At 49.1% G+C, this 17,108-nt stretch overlaps 2 protein-coding genes across 13 annotated transcripts in view; one reads left to right on the top strand and one right to left on the bottom strand.

Annotated features, from left to right (window-relative positions):
- LOC309605123 (protein tyrosine phosphatase type IVA 1-like) overlaps positions 1-17,108 on the bottom strand; it is a 109,789-nt gene that overhangs the window by 31,502 nt on the left and 61,179 nt on the right. The window contains exons 2-4 of one of the 10 annotated variants that reach the window (XR_014231234.1): positions 7,923-7,975; positions 6,584-6,752; positions 6,364-6,419 (exon numbers count right to left, since the gene is read on the bottom strand). The exons of 6 other annotated variants lie outside the window; for them this stretch is intronic. Coding sequence is in view for 3 of the 4 variants with exons in the window: in XM_082340528.1 (XP_082196654.1) it covers positions 7,803-7,975 (173 nt within the window). In the remaining variant the exon portion in view is untranslated. 3 more of the 10 variants (XM_082340516.1, XM_082340528.1, XM_082340517.1) reach the window with 3 other exon arrangements.
- The window catches only part of ME3 (malic enzyme 3), a 327,148-nt gene that overhangs the window by 265,139 nt on the left and 44,901 nt on the right, over positions 1-17,108 (top strand). For all 3 annotated transcript variants that reach the window (XM_082340456.1, XM_082340457.1, XM_082340458.1), the window contains exons 6-7: positions 6,184-6,345; positions 16,317-16,420. In XM_082340456.1, the coding sequence (XP_082196582.1) occupies positions 6,184-6,345; positions 16,317-16,420 (266 nt within the window). The remainder of the gene's footprint in view (positions 1-6,183; positions 6,346-16,316; positions 16,421-17,108) is intronic.

The following is a 17,108-nucleotide window of genomic DNA, read 5'->3' as shown; positions in this document are numbered from 1 at the left end:
GAGCCAGGAGGAATGCCCAGCTCAGAAAAGCCCTCCTCCCCAAGAGCTTTCCCAAGATCCTCAATCTCTCCTTCATCCCAGTCCCAGCAGCTCTGGGGAGGAGGTGCTGGGAGGTGGCCGAGTACTGGAGCCAAAGGAGCATCCCCTGCCTCTGGGCACCAGCCACTTGGGCCTTTAAACTTGGACCAGACGTTAGTGCTGAGTGCCTGGCTGTCATGCGCACGCCCACCATGGGTTAAACCCCACTCGGCGTCCGCAGTTGGATTTCCTGGGAGACATTCTCTGAGATGGAGATTGGCATATTAGGGAGTGCTCTTGGGATCAACACCTCTAGACGGAAAGGAAGCAGGACAGGGAAGAGGGAGAGAGGTTGGGCTAAGTGGGAGCCCCCGGAAGACCCAGCTGAGTGCACGAGGAGGCTCATGAGCAGGGATGGTCCTTCAGAGTCATCCTGAGTTGGGCCAAGGGATCTGGGCCTTGGTACCTACCCCTGCATCCATCATTCATTGGTTGTGGGCTGCTGCCCTGGGAACGGGGTCAAGGTGGCTCTCTTCAGTCGAGGAAAATCCCAGAATAGGCTCATAGCTGAGGGTACCACTGGGGGGAATAACCCCTTCATTCCTAAAAGGGGAATCTGGGCGGCACAGCACCCTATCCACCTCACCAGCATTCTGCTAAGTGCTCTACACAGACTAACTCACTGACTTCTCCCAGTGACCCTCCAAGAGGCAGGGGTTGTTATCCTCCCCATCTTATAGACAAGGAAGCTGAGAGGTTAGCTCAGCTTTGCTCATGAGGGATGGAACCAAGATTTGAGACCACGGACTGTGCATTATTTATGTTGTGGAGAGAGAGAAAAAAAGGAGGAAGAGGAGGAGGAAAGGGAAGGATAAGCGGGAAGGAAGGAACAGCAGGAGGAAGGAGAGGGCGTCACACACAGTGCTATGGGCAGCCCATGCCCAAAACTCCAAGTCCAGGGAAACCAGAGCCAGAGCAAGCAAGGAGGCATGATCCTCTGATCAGTCCTGGGTCAGCCCCATTGGGTCCACCTAGGCTGAGGGAGGTGGCGGTAAGTCAGAAGCTAGGCAGACAGAGAAAGAATGGGCCGCACCATCCCTCAGTCGTCTGAATCTCCTCCTCGCCATCTGAAATACTACAGAGGGGTTATGAGTTGTAAAAGCCATCCTAACAAGGAAACTGTGATCCAGTCCACTGGTAACTATTGCTGGGCTCTAAAACCCCAGGATGCTGCTCAAGTTTGTCCTCAGTCTTTTGACCCCGACTTCTCCAGTGACCCACAGCTCTAGCTCCACTGACGTCACGAAAAACAGGATGCAGCATCTTCTCTCTGAACTTGTTCATCTACTCCAGTTCTGAATTCAGTCCCATGGAGAAGAGCCTTTGCTCTCTGTGTTGGATCTATGACATTGTCCATCGGTTACTGAGTTCATATCACATTGCAGGCCCCAAGCTAAGTGCTAAAGAATCAAAGAGGACAAGACCCTTTACTTGCCCTTAAAGAGTTGCTATGAAAGACAAGGAAATATATATAACTATAATACAAGGAAGAAAGGAATAGATGCTCTGGGAGAGGAAAATGCTATAGGAATGCAGAGTTGGGAGTGATAACTTCCAGAAGGGAAGCTTCATGGACGGAAGTGCCTTTTGAACTGTTCCTTGAAACATGCAAGGATGGTAGGGTTTGGATCAAGGAGATATACGGATTGAGGTGTAAAATGGCGTGTAGTCAAGAAAACACACACTTTATAAAGATTAACAGCATTTCAGTTTGGATGCAGCATGGAGTGGATAAAGGGGAAATTCAAAGAGCAGATTGGGCGTAGACCACGGAAGGCCTCAAATGTCAGTTGAGGATGTTTGAGCTTTATTTTATAGGCATCAGGAGCCATTGGAGGTTTGGGAGCAAGAACGTGACAAATCTGGGTGTGCTTTGGAAAAATGAAATGGAGTAGGGAGAATCCAAGAATAGAAAGACCAATCAGGGGACCACTAAAGTGGTCAAGTGAGATGCGGATGGGCTGGTCTAAGGTTAGCAATAGGGATGAAGATCATGAAACAGGTGAGAAAAATTGAAGCAGGTCAAATCAGCAGAACTTGGTGACCAATTGACTGTGGTTGACTGATGACAGAGAGAAGAACTCAAAGCAGATTGGACAGTTTTGAGCCTGGGAGATAGGAGATAACAGAGTGAGGGAGGAGAGCAGAAGTGGAAAGTTGAAAAGGAGAAAAAGGGAAAAGCAGATTCATTTGGTAAAGGACTTGGAGGATTGGAGAGGACTATTGGACATCCAAGTGGCAATCTCTGGCAGATGGTGAGCTGTAAGTATTTGCTTAGAGATGACAGTATTTGCCATTGGAATGAATGACAATGTCAAGGTTAGAATGCTGTTGAGTTTCTCATGGCCGGACTTTCTTAAAAGCTGCCAAGGTCTCCCCTTGGTTTCCTTTTCACTCACTCATTTAACAGATATAATTGTTGCATGGCCTTTCTATGGTGAGGCTGAACTAAAGAGAGATGAAACAATTAAAAATTCTACTATGTAATCTTTGCCCCAAATAATAACCAACAATATAATCATACAAGCAGTGACCATTTGCCAATCACTTACAAGGCACAAGGCACCTGGTTAAAATGAGACACTTATTATTTCATTTCATCTTTACAACAAGCTGACGAGTTGGACATTATTATTGTTCCCATTTTATGGAAAATTAAAACTCAGAAAAGTTATCTGATGACCCAAGATTACATATTGGTGGGTTATCAAGGAACCTAGATCCAAATACTGGTTATCAGATGCCAAAACCCCTGCCATTAACCTTTAGGCTGTTTGGTGAGATTAAATGTACATTTTTTAAAATGTTAAATGAGAACCCAAATGCTATCACCATCAGATTTTTAAATCGCACCTATGCAGGGCTTGGCAAGCAGTAGGTACTTAATAAATGTTTGCAGAAGGCAGGCAGGCAGACAGGAAGGTTGAGCAGGCCAGGTGCGTGGTAGATACAGCAAGTGCCAGGAGAAATCACACTGGGTTGTAACGGGCAGGATTTGCACTGCTGGAGAAAGAGCAGGAAGAGACAGGAGTATAGAGGCTGAGAGGCTAGAGATTATTGGTGAATTCGGAGTGTGTCTGATGGGAGTGAGGCCAGTTCTGCTAGAGGGGGCAATTGTGTGTAGAGTTTCAGAAGGTATGTTGGGTTCCTGTCATTAAAGAGATAAGCCTTTTGGACTCTTATTTTATGGACAGTTAGAAGTCACTAAAGGCCTTTGAGCCTGGTTGTGAAGCTGTTGCAGTAATCCAGCCATTAGCACTACAGGATGGAGAGTGGATGACAGGTGGAGGTGAGACATTCCCTCAGAGGAGTCAGGAATGTAGTCAAGCACCTTTGGACATCCCCAGGCTGGGAGGGTGGCCCTGCAGAGCCCCGCTACCATCTTTCTTTTTTTTTTTTTTTGGCCACACTGCACGACATGCGGGATCTTAGTTCCCCAACCAGGGATCGAACCCATGCCCCCTGCATTGGGAGCGTGGAGTTTTAACCACCAAACCGCCAGGGAAGTTCCCCCGCTACCATCTTGAAATGCCCCAGGGTTATAAGGAGAACACCCTGGAGTCGTAGCTGATTTCTTCTGTTGAACTCCGTGTCACTCACTGCCCCTCAGCAGAGAGAAATCTAAGAGAATGGGAACCAGAATAAGGAGGCTTTGTTTAGGAGAGGTGGTAGAGAAATGCCCAGAGTTTGGGCACTGAGGGGCAGCATGAAAGCACAGGCTCCACTGGGGAGAGCTGCCAGCAGGGGGTCAGAGGCTGCAGAGAGGGTGGCACCAAGACAGGACAGGACTTTGCCAAGAGCACAGGTGCTTTTTCCCAGCCCAGCGGGGTTGTAGAAGGAGCCCTGAACCAGGTACCCAAAGCCTGATTAGAATCTCGACTTGCCACATACACAAGCAAGGTGCCCTTGGTAAGTCATCTAATATTTCTAAGATAACTGATGTGGAAACATCCAGCGCAGTGCCTGGCGGTTGGCTGATACTTAACAAATATGTACAGAACGTGAAGGTCCAGGAGCTTCAGTTTGTTCACCTGTGAAACACAGATAACTATCCCAGACGGGCCTCCCTGCCAGGGCGGGGGAGGAGCAAGTGAGATGCAGGACGGGGACACTCACCCTAGAGGCAGGAGACCAAGCTAAGGGGGACAGCACGACCTTCATGGGTCCGCTGCTCTCTCCGGAGCCCCCTTTCCAGCAGTGAGGTGTGGTTTTACGAGTCTCTACACCTGTTTCTACCAAAAGGCAGCACAGCCCTGTGTGCTCTCACCCTGGGAGAGAGAAGATTCCACTGAGCCTGTGGGTGCTGGATCATAAACCCTCCCCAGTAGGAGTGGGTCTTCGTCTCTTTATCTCCGGTGCCCACCACTGTACCTGCGTGGAGTAAACTGACCTCTACGGTGATCATGGCACCACGCTTGGGGCCAACCAGGACATCCACAGCTCAGAGCTTGTCCTAAGTCCTGACCCAAAGCTGGTTCCAGTGGAGGGCTGGGTGGCCCCATAAACTCCACTCATTTAGAGATGGAGGGAACCAGTGCTGCAGAGCCAGTTGGGGTGACCTATAAACAACTTCACTATCACCCTGGCGGGTTCTTCTTGGCCTGACATTCAGGGCCCCTCGCAGTTTGACTTTCCATTCTCTCCTTTCGTGGGACCTGAACCCACACACACAGCCTACATTCCCCCCACTTCTACCCTGAAACTTAATTTCCTTTTTTTAAAGATTTTTTTGATGTGGACCATTTTAAAATTTATTTATTTACTTATTTATGGCTGTGTTGGGTCTTCGTTTCTGTGCGAGGGCTTTCTCTAGTTGCGGCAAGCGGGGGCCACTCTTCATCGCGGTGCGCGGGCCTCTCACTATCGCGGCCTCTCTTGTTGCGGAGCACAGGCTCCAGACGCTCAGGCTCAGTAATTGTGGCTCACGGGCCCAGTTGCTCCGCGGCATGTGGGATCTTTCCCAGACCAGGGCTCGAACCCGTGTCCCCTGCATTGGCAGGCAGATTCTCAACCACTGTGCCACCAGGGAAGCCCCCTTAATTTACTTTTGCATCAAATACCTTTCTCCCAAGCTGCACCCCTAATGGATAATCTCCACCTGTCCAAGGTGTGGCACGTGTGTCCCCTCATCTAAGAAGGGTTATCCTACAGGAAGTACCTCTCCCTTTTCTCAATCTCTGCTGCCCTTGAGCTGTTCCACTGCCCTCACACTTTCCCCCCAGAGTCAGTATAACTATACATGTTCCATCTCTCTTTTGCCCATTAGTCCTTTAGAGGGCTGGGTCCACGCATTCTTGTTTTTATAGATGAGCAAACTGAACCTCCATTCCCCAGGATTTGGCACACTGTCTTTTACAAAGTAGGTGTTTCATAAAGATGTATTGAATGAATGAATAGCCATCATTATCATATGATTATTTCTGTCATCACTCTCAGCTCCATCAGCATCTGTTAATTCACAGTAGGTAAGCCTGGAACTAGTACTATGTCTAGTACCTACTATGCCTTCGGTGATTTTTTGCCAAAACACAAAGATAATCCCAGTACAGCTTGAGAACCCTCCTGGTTTCACGTGGAATAGTGACCCTAGCAGATGTCACAAGGAGCTCTGTTTTTTTGCAGATTGGATTTATTATACCCCGGAACAGGGCGGAGAGCACATATATGGGTCTCTAAACCCTGGGGCTGTAGTAGCAGCATAAACACTTGTTTTATTATCTCCTTTCATTCTGCCTTCCCTCCCTGTCCCCAACCCCAGATCTCAAGCTGAGAGAGTCTGCTTAATTTCTTTGAGGGAGAATGACTCGGTGTGGGTTCCCTCCAGCTGTTCCTGCAGGAACAGAACCTCGGAATGCAGGCCGGTGTCCTTCCATCATCTCACCTCGGTGGGGTTTCTCTCCAGCCCTGCCAGAAAGGGGAGGGGATGGGGGAAGGACCCGCCACCTACAGTTGAAAGAATCCTTTGGCTGTATCCCAGAGAAGCTGTTTTCATCCCGCAGCAGAGGCGGTGGGCGTCCAGTCGGCAGGCCTGCCATGCTGTACAAACGAGCACTTCGTCACAGGAGGTGCTGTCCCGGATTGATGGCGTCCTGCTTTGTCTTTCAGGCTGTGGTGGTGACTGATGGGGAGCGCATCCTGGGCCTGGGAGACCTGGGCTGCTACGGCATGGGCATCCCCGTGGGCAAGCTGGCCCTGTACACGGCGTGCGGAGGCGTCAACCCGCAGCAGTGCCTCCCTGTCCTGCTGGACGTGGGCACCAACAACGAGGTAATGCGCTGCCTGGGCCGGGAGCCAGAGGGTGGCAGCTGGGATGGCGTGGGGCGCACCTCTGCGTGGTGGTTCTGTTTACAAAGCATCAGGCCGTTTCATTCTGGGGTCCCCGCTGCCAGGACACCTCCCCTACATGGCTGTGACGCCAGGACCTCTCTCCTCCCTGGTTGCCCACCCCACTCTCCCAGTCCCATCCTCTTCCCCCAGCCACTGCTGGGTCTTCTTGCTCCCCTACCTCCTGCCAAGGTACCCGCTGCGCGGGCTTTCTGTGCTTCCTTGTCCCGTGTCCCTAGGCAGCTTCCATTGCCCTCATGGCCCCTCTCTGATCCATTAGTGAAGAAAGCCGCTGAGGCGAGAGTGGCTGCTGGGCTGTGTTTTTTCAGCATTTTAGAGGCCAGCTACCCCTGTAAAAGGATTAAAACTCAAAGCACCAGGACCAAGGGCTGAAATGTCTGGATCAGGCAGATGAGCATCCTGCAAGCCCAGGGAGAGAAACTGACCCGAGCTGTGGCTGAGGGCCACCTGCAGGCTTCCAGGAGGTTTAGGATTTAAGGAGCTCAAAGCCCAGCCAAGAGTTTGTCTGCTCTGGGTACCACCACGCTGGGTCACGGTGTTTGTGCATGTCTGCTGTTCATTGAGAAAACTCCAGAGAAGTATTAAAAATAAAATATTAGTCACACAGCCAGTAATAATCATTGTTTACAATTTGGGATATTTCTTTCTAGCCTTATCCCTCTGAAACGTTTATAAAAATGAAATTAAGGGGGCTTCCCTGGTGGCGCGGTGGTTGAGAGTCTGCCTGCTAATGCGGGGGACGCGGGTTCGAGCCCTGGTCTGGGAAGATCCCACATACCACGGAGCAGCTGGGCCCGTGAGCCACAACTACTGAGCCTGAGCGTCTGGAGCCTGTGCTCCGCAACAAGAGAGGCCGCGATAGTGAGAGGCCCGTGCACCGCGATGAAGAGTGGCCCCCGCTTGCCACAACTAGAGAAAGCCCTCGCACAGAAACGAAGACCCAACACAGCAAAAATAAAATAAATAAATAAAATTAAAAACGAAATTAAGTTTATATTGCATATACAGTTTTGTATCCTGCGCTTTTTTTTTTTAATTTTATTTCTTTATTTATTTATGGCTGTGTTGGGTCTTCGTTTCTGTGTGAGGGCTTTCTCTAGTTGCGGCAAGCGGGGGCCACTCCTCATCGCGGTGCGCGGGCCTCTTACTATCGCGGCCTCTCTCGTTGCGGAGCACAGGCTCCAGACGCGCAGGCTCAGTAATTGTGGCTCACGGGCCCAGTTGCTCCGCGGCATGTGGGGTCTTCCCAGACCAGGGCTCGAACCCGTGTCCCCTGCATTGGCAGGCAGAGTCTCAACCACTGCGCCACCAGGGAAGCCCTGTATCCTGCTTTTTAAAGTGTAATGTATGTCATGAGTTTTCTCCCAGGTCACTAGCCATTATTCCACAATGTCATTTTCATAGCTGCCTGGCGTATCACAATTCACGTAAGAAACCCTCCACTCTTGGACATTTAGGTTGTTTCTGGTCTTCTTGCAAATATAATTGTGCTCTGATACCTGTTTTTGCAGATCAGTCTTTCCATCTCTGATGATTTCCCAAGGATAAATTCCTAGAAAAGGAAATATTGAAGCAAAGGGAATGGTCATTTTTTAGATTCTCGATTCATATTGTCAAAAAGCTTATACTTATTTGCGTTCTGAGTTGATCTTTCTCTAGAAAACTTGTTGTGACTCTGCGTGGCCTCCTTCCTCCCTGGATGCCACACAACATCCTCATTTCTAAACAAGAACAAGCACTGTAGCCTCTAATGAGAAGTGATGCTTATTCAGGCTTCATCCACAGATACGGTCAAATGAAGGAGCAGCAGACAGACCTGGCTTCAGAGCTGAGAACTCACGGGGGTGGGAGGGGGATGAGGGAGGACAAGGGGAGCATGAGAAGTGCTGGCCGGGGAAGCAGGGACCCTGGTCCTGGTACCCCTGACAGCCGGGTGAGTCCCTGTACCTGTCTAGATACCATCCCCTTCTGGTACAATTAGGGCCTGGACCAGGAAGTTACTAGGTGTTCTCCCACCGCTAAATCTCTCCTCCATATGCTCCCCGCCAGCCTAGGAGAAGGGAGGCTGCATGGTGGCACAGCCTTACAGCTGCTCATCAAGACCCATCTTCAAGGTCTGCTCTGCACTGTGGTTCCCCTCCCCAGCCACACGCCTGGGTTTTGCTGAAATTGTCCCTCAGCCACAAAGGACATGTGTGGAACCGCACAAACGTGGATGAGTATAGCAAACTTTGTGTTAGATACTATTCCCATCCATCACCTCCTGCCGTGTTCCAACTGGATTTGTTTGAGACCGTCTCTCTCTCTCTCTCTCTCTCCAAAAAGCTGGCTCTAGGCAAGAAGTGGAACGGCTTGAGACTGATTCTGAGGCCACTGCATCCCTTGGAAGGGTGTTGGTTGCCTCTAGCAGATGCCTTAGATCCTTTATCACTGAAGGTCCAGCACTCAGCAATGATGTGCTAAAGTTTAGAGTTAGTGCCAACTTGTAGCAAACCCACCAGAAAAGATGGTGAGAAACTATGAGTAATCAGGGCCAGGCCCTTTTCACAGACCACCCTGTTTAAGCTTGACAATAAGCCTGTGAGTGGAGCTCAGTTATTACCCTCTTTTTACAGCTGAGGAAACTGAGGCCCAGAGAGATTAATTGGCCCAAGAAGATCTGCTAGAAGTGGCAGGAGTGGGGTCCTAATGCACATGAGTGTTCCTCTCCCCACACCATACCACACTGCCTGCCCGGGTTTTTGGTGCTTTATGAGTAAAGATTATGTCTTGACTTTTAGAATTTTTATTACTAAAGTAACTTTAAAACATTATTCAAAATTTTAAGAGGAGAAGGAAATGGCATTTCTCCCACTCTGCTACGTTTGTGCTCCTGTCCGATGTTTCTCTGTGCGTATACATAGATGTAGTTACAGTATTACCTAATTAATCATACTGTGCCCCTAATTTTGTTCTGATTTCTTCAATGAAGATTATTTTGTGGGCACTTTCTCTTTACTTTTTTTTTTTAAAGTTTATGAAGTGTTTAGTAGGTGTCAGGCATTCTGCTATAGGCTGAGGGAGATAAATGAGAGCCAGGCGTGGGTGGAATCTTTTAGTTGTCAGTGTTTCAACACTGTCACCTAATTGATCATTTTAATGGCTCACGTGTTACGTCTCCTCAAAGTGTCTGCTTCTCCCCCCCCCCCGGGGCTTTCAGCCTCTGCCTCAGCTCTCCCTCCTGGGTGTGGAAGGGAGAGAGTTGTGGAAGGACCAGAGGATTCCCCAGCTGAGGGGACAGGGCACAGCCTGACCTGCCATGCAACACCACAGACGCGAGAGAAAGCAGTTCTCACCACGTCCAGTAAGACCTATGCCAGCACCTGCAATGGCCAGGCATAGTTCTGGGCCCTTGTATATTTCAATCTCATTTCATCCTCTCTCTTTTTCTTTTTATATTTATTTATTTTATTTATTTATTTAATTAATTTTTTTAGCTGCGTCGGGTCTTAGTTGGGGCACGCAGGATCTTCGTTAAGGCAGGCGGGATCTTTATTGTTGAGGTGCATGGGCTCTTTGTTGCGGCGCTCAGGCTTCTCTCCAGTTGTGGCGTGCGTGTTTTCTCTCTCTAGTTGTGGCACGTGGGCTTAGTTGCCCGACCAGGGATCGTACCCGCCTCCCCTGCATTGGAAGATGGATTCATTACCACTGGACCGCCGGGGAAGTGCCTCAATCTCATTTCGTTCTCACACCAACTGTATGAGATACTGTTCTCCCCTTTTTAAGATGAGGGAACTGAGATTGACACACATTAACTACTTACTTCAGGTCACACGGCTCTAAGTGTTGGAGCTGGGATTTGAACCCAGGTCTCTCTGGCACCAGAGTGGCCTTGTCTACTGTGGCACACTGCTCCAAGATGTCAAGTATTTGTGTCACAGACTGGGTAATGAAGACTGAGAAAGTAGGTGTTTCACACAGTCTGTGTTCCATGGACACTCAGGATCAAACTAGGGCACACCGATGCCATTTTCACAGCCCTCCCCCACAAAGAAAGGTGAACTCCCGCCAGTGACCTTCTTCAAGAAAGTTACAAAGAGGCCAACACTGGGAAGACCGAAGACAATGATTTCTCTCTTTTCAAATGCATTGACTATGTGATCTCCCACACTAGAGTTCTTTTTTAAAAATAATCAGTTTGCAAGATTTTTCCCCTAGAAGTCTGGGGGCGCGTCTCTCACCCAGAGCAAGCCACAGCAACAGGAGAGGGAAGCTCCGCCTCGCAGCTTCCGTCTCTTGTGGCAGTGCAGGGAGGGTGCTGCTGTGAAGGCTTTGGTTTCAGAACAACTAGACCATCTGTGTGTATGTCTCTATAAAAAACTCCTGAGGCAAAAGGAGCTTTAATCAGAGTCAAAGAAAACACCCCTCCAGGTTTCCTGTTGAAGGAAAACATCTGCTATCTACAGCCCTGAAACTCTGAGTCACTTTTACCTGCCGATGCCAGGAGGTTTGGAAAAATAAATATGTGAGACATGATCCCATGAAGGAGGGACATCCCGTGATGAAGTTCCAAAGGGCCAGGGGGAGGGAGCCCCGCCCAGTTAGACAGGGCACCTGCTCCAGCCCTCCCTCCCTTGTGTCTGTGTGTGGATTGGTTTGTACATCTTGTTTCATACACACACAGCAGAGTCACAGACTGTTCACATTAGATATCATACTTACCAGATATTACATATAAATACTTGTCACTCAACCCCCTCGTTTCACATGGGTAAAGGGGCCCCAGGGCAGAAATGGCTTCCCCCCAGGTTTGAGTCCAAGCCTAGTGCTTGTCCCACTCTGTGCTAAAGGTTCTGTGGGACAACCCAGGGCTTGGCTTCTCCTGCGGAAGTCTTGATCCTCAGTGGAATTTTCCTCTCAAGGAGATGCTGCGAAAGTCTCTGTGAAAATGACTAAAGAGGGGGATGGAGGGGACAGATTATCAACAGAGCCTGGTAGACTGTGCCTTGGGTGTTACTGGTTGCTGAGGCAGCGTGGGATCGCCCACAGAGCTGGGTATGGAAGGATTCCTTCCACCTGGCAAGATTGTCTTTATTGCAGCTCATAAATAGTCAGCATTCACCCGTGGTACCATCGGGCGCAGGCTCTCTGTGCACATGTGACCAGTGAAGGGGCCCTTCCTAGGATCTTTGTAGCTTACCCTTGGGCTTAACTGAGCATCCAGAGAAATACATGGTGGGCATAACTGTCACCCAGAGGAGGAAAGTGCACCGTGTCCACACTGTGAACCCAATCCCATGACCTCCCCAGACCCCCAGATGCTCTCTGAGTAACATCTTCATGTGCCCGTTGCTTTGCAAGATAAATATTTTTCCAGACCAAGAGGTTCGTCTCTCTTCCAGCTTACACCCAGTGCTCAATGATATGGCAAGTGAAGACGAACCAGCCATTTTGCTTTCCATGACGTTTAGTCTACAAGATTTTTCACCTTAGAAAGAGCCAGGCACACAGCCATGGAGGGTATATTCAACTCACACAGCAGAGGAGGAAACTCTGGTTCATCTGCTTTGGATAGAGCCTTAACCTGAAGGCTTACTTAGTGCCAACGGGAACTTGGCAACTACCTAGCAGAGGGGAAGCAGCAGGCTCAGAGGTGAGGAAGCTGATCCCACCTGGGAAGACCCCTGCTCTAGAAGCTGTCATTTCCACCCTGTTGCTTCCACCAAATTCGTTTTGTGACCTTAGGCAGTTCATTTAACCTTTCTGGGTCTCAAAAACTCATTTGGAGGAAGCCGAACCAAGTGATTTCTAAGACTTTCCTAGTTCTTAATTCAGCATCTCCTTAGCCCAGTCCTAGAATAAATGCAACTCACATCAGTAAACACTTTTTAATGGCCTGCGATGCGCCAGCACTGTAAAACATCACTAGGGAGATGCACATGAATAAGGACCCTTTCCTCAAAGAGCTTGCATTATGCAATAGAGATCATTACTATCCCTATTGGACAGAGAAGTAAAATGAAGCAGGGACAAGTACCCCAAGTCACAGAGCTAGTTAAGTGACAGAGCCTGAATTCAAACCCAGGTGTGTACGATTCCAAAGCCCAGAGCCCCTTCTGAGTCTAAAACCACGCTGTCCTGAGGGTGCTCCAGGAGAGCATCTGACCAGGGCCACTAGGCCAGGCAATGCCCTGTCCTCTGCAGCACACTGCCTCCCAGCTTCAAGACTCCTTCTGCCTCTCTTGATGGGGTTACCAGATTTAGCAAAGAAAAATACAGGATGCAAGTTAAGTTTAAATTTCGGATAAATAGCTAATCATTTTTTAACATAAGTATGTTCCATGCAAAACTTGGGGCATATTTATACTATATATATATATATATATATATCTCCTATCTGAAATTCACATTTAACTGGGTGTCCTGTATTTTATCTGGCAATACTGCCTTCTGAAAACTTCTCTTTTTAACATTTATGTGAGAAAGTCCAGGATAGAGGAGGGCTGCCAGGGGAGGGTCCAGGCCAGTTCATAGTCCCACACCTTGCTGGCAGTCATTCTTGTAACCAATCACTTGGTGGGACACAGGGCAGAATGTGGATTTCTTGTTCCATGTGGTACCAAGACAGTGTGGAAGCTCCACCCTCTGCTGTTTTTGAGAAATCATTTTCCCGCCTGCCAAAGGAAAGCCAGCTGACTGGAGATGTGGACACGGTCTTTCCCCAGACCCCATTCAGGCTGTCACTGCTCCCCAACGTGGTCTACAGGACCAGCTGGACCTTCCAGCCACTACTGGACTCTTCCAGGAGGACCGGGAGGGTCAGGAGCCGAACCCACATTCCCTGGTCCCCACAATGTCAAATGATGGGGTGAAAGGGCGCTGTCATGAGACCCAGTCAAAGCAAGGCTCAGTTTCAGCTTAGATACTTTCTGGCTGTGTGAGTTTGGGCAATTTATTTAAACTCTTGAACTCCACCTTCCTCATCTGTAAAATGGGCATGAGAGTATGTAAGACAGAAGGATCAAACTACTTTTGATTCATAAGGAGTGAATTACCAGAAAGTTCTGTACAAGTATAAGAAGCTATATTTTCGTGTCATCTCCATATAGAAACTTTCTTCCCAATTTTTTGGAGTACTTAGTTTTGAAGTATTTCAGACATAAAACATTTTATTATAAATAAAATAAATATTATAAAATATCAGGACTTTTTTTTAAAGCTTCTTATAGTCACCTTTACATCTCAGTAGAACCTGATTAGTGTTGACCTTTCATCTTAAGTGCAGATATACTGAGAAATTTTTGGAAAATCCTAAAATTCTTCAGTACCACTGGAGAAATGGACCTGCCCCAGAAACTGTGTATGCAGCCCTGAGAAATCCACTCTTGGCAGCCTAATGCACTACTGAACCAATCTGTGATTTGGAAACATTACAGATTATAATTTACCGTGGACCCGTTCACCTCTATAAGAACTAAAAAGTTAATATTTTCTGCAAGTGCCAAGAGTTAGACTATTTTTATCATTTATGTGTATGCCCTTTGCAGGCTGTTCGTATGTTTCAGACAGTTGAAATTGTGGTATCTGTGCAATTTTGTATCCTGCTTTTTTCATTTTGAATAATCTCATACACATTTGTCCAGGTGGCTGCATAGTCTTAAAAGCCACCAATTTCAATGGCTGCCTAGTTGTCCATCTAGTTGTTACATCATCATTTACTTCCTTGATCCCCCTTGGCTGGATGTTTGCTGCCTCTAAGTGGCTTTTAGATGATCACTTTGAAAGTGGCCTGTGGAAGGGTAGGCACCATATATGTCCCACTCTCATCCTTTGGTCACACACACACACACACACACACACACACACACACACACACACAACTGCCAGGGCAGGGTCCTAAACAATCTCAAGGATGCATAACCCAGGAGGCAAAGAGATTGAGAAAAGAAGTTTAGACCTCACTGTCTTTCTGATGTAGCCGTGTGGTTCCTTGGAGAAAGCGCTAAACCCACCTCAGATTCTGTGGACCCAGGATCGGGGGTGAGGGGTTGAGAAGGCAGATATTTCCTGGTCTTTTCTGTCCACTATACCTTTGCCCTACCACCTCCTACAAGACAATATGGAGCTAGAATGGTGTCCTAAACAAGAATAAGCCACCTAAGCAGCCTTGCTCCGTGGTTAAGACCATGGGCTCTGGAGCTGGCAGCCGTGAGTTTGAATCCGGATTCCTCCACTTACTAGCCCAAGAAAGAGGCAGCTGTTTAACCTTGCTGTGGCTTCCCCTCCCTCAGCAGTACCTGACACATTAGCAAACGCTGTGAAAGTTAAAGCTGCTGCCATTACTTTACAGCATATGTTATGATTCACAAAGCTCTTTCACGTGTATTATTTCATTTCCTCATCACGATCACCCTGTACAGCTGGTATTTTATCCCCATTTGACAGATGAGAGGAAGGCTGTGAGAGGTCACGTAATTTGCCTGAGGTCACACAGCTTGTCAGTGGTGGAGGTGAGACTTGACTCTGAGCCCCTTGAGGGCAGGACCCATGATATCCTTGCCTCTGAATCCTGCCGGAGCAGTCCAGATGGAGATGACGATAACACAAAACCTTGACCCCAAGGAGCTCATATTTGTGGCGGCGGGGACACAAAAATAGATAATTTCCAAATACCCGAAAACATAAAATTACTTCCTGTTTCTTAAACGCACCAGGTCACCAGGTACTTCTTCCTCCTTCTACCTCCAGCCCCCAACCTTTCTTTGTGCTGATTTCTAAGCCTCGAGAGCCCAGCCCACCTGGCAACATCTGCCCATCTTTTAAAGCCTGACCATTTCTTCCATGTCACCATCCCCACCCGTCCCCCGGTGGGAATTACTGCACTCCTTCTCTGTGCTGCCAGGTGCCATGCTTTGTGCCGAAGAAATGTCTCTACTCTGTAATAAGAGTTTGCTTACTCATCAGCCACCTGCATTAGGCCGTGAGCACCTCAGAGGCAGCGACCATCCCTTACCTACAAATTCCCCGACAGGCCTGATGGCAGCAGGCGTAGAGGGTCAGTAAATGTGTCGTGCACGAATGAGCCCGCTGATTTCTGCGTAGGGGTGTGTGTGAGGGGTAAAGAAGAGGCGGGAGTGGTCATCAGACCAGGGCAGACAGAGAGGATGACCAAACAGCGTGTGAAAGCTGTGACAGGAGAGCTGCAGGAGGTGGAGTGGGGGGTCACCTAACACAGGCAGGCGTTAAGGTGGGCCTCTCTCTTGAATGGAAAGTTCTGGTTGTATCAGTCTATCCTTGTATCCCCAGGGACCAACACAGTGCCAGGCACATGCTAGGTATTTAGTAAGCTTTCACGGAAGGAAGGGAGAGAGGGAATGTTTTCTAATTTGAGTCTAGATGAGTGACTTTGGACAAGACCCAGTACCTCAATCCAGATGTTGCCTGGGGCGATTCTCAGCACAGGCCGTTTTGTCCCCCAGGGAGACATTTGGCAAAGTCTACAGATCTTTTTTACTGTCACAACTGGGGGTGCTACTGACTTCAAGTGGGAAGAACCCAGAGACACTGCTAAGTGTTCTGTCAATACAATATGTGGGTCAGCCTTCCCATCAAAGAACTGTCCAGGCCGAAATGTCCATAGTATCACTGTTGAGAAACCCTGAAATGAACCCAGAGCTGCAGCTAGAGGTTGGAAGACTGTATCAGAGAGTTTTGCTTATTCAAAGCATCCTTGATTCCTAAAGTGTGGACCCCTGGGGGTCTACCCTCCATCAGTGGCTTGGCTTCCAGACCCTTCCAGAGACAGCACCTGGGGAGTGGGAGTGGGGAGCTGCCTCCTCCCTCCCCCCTCCCCCCCTCCCCCCTCCTTCCCGCTAACCCAGGACACTTGACGAGATGGATGCTGTCCGTTGCAGGAGCTGCTCAGGGACCCTCTGTACATCGGCCTGAAGCACCGGCGCGTGCGTGGGCAGGAGTACGACGACCTTCTGGACGAGTTCATGCAGGCCGTGACGGACAAGTAAGTGGGTCAGTCTGTCCCTTGTGAAAGAGGACTGTTAAGAGATAGCATGACTAAGTCCATGCGGGTTTTGGCAGAGATGCGTGCTTTTCCGGATGGTCCGAAAATTCCAACTTGACGCCGTGTACTCGGAAATCTCAAAGCCAGATGGGCTTGTTCTCTGGGAGAGTCTTTGGGAGCAGAGAAGGGAGGGGAGGGGATGACGGCTAGTTAAGTATCTGATGTCCCGAGAGGAAAACCCCCCTTGGCCGAGGTCTCCTGGGTTCCCGGCAGGAATAGGGATGCTGTTAGCAGTGGGGGAGAGAAGTGTGCCCTTCTGACGCAATGGCTTGGAAGGCAGCTGGCCACCTTAGTTGTCATTTTCCGGCTCCAAGGACCAGGCAGCATTAATGGACCACCACCGCAGGCCACACGGGCTGGGCCTGCGAGATTTACGAGGTGTCGTCTCTGCACGGGGGTGCACCACGCTGGCAGCTCCTGCCCCCCTGGCCTGCCCCATCTGTTTGCCATCATTGCCCCCCGCTCTCCCACGCTGAGTCTGACAGGCAAGTCAGTCAAGACTGTCTCAGCAGCTCAGCAGGCCCCTGCAGACCCAGCAGGTCCCCTTTTCGCTTGAAAACCTCCAGCCTTTCTTGCTGTCCCAAGAGTGCCCAGGTAGGCAGAGCTGGTCTGGATGTCCTTGGCAAAG

The sequence above is a fragment of the Balaenoptera borealis genome (genome assembly GCF_965194805.1).
Source record: "Balaenoptera borealis genome assembly, chromosome: 11".
Lineage (NCBI taxonomy): Eukaryota > Metazoa > Chordata > Mammalia > Artiodactyla > Balaenopteridae > Balaenoptera > Balaenoptera borealis.
This window is presented reverse-complemented; position numbering and strand designations above follow the sequence as displayed.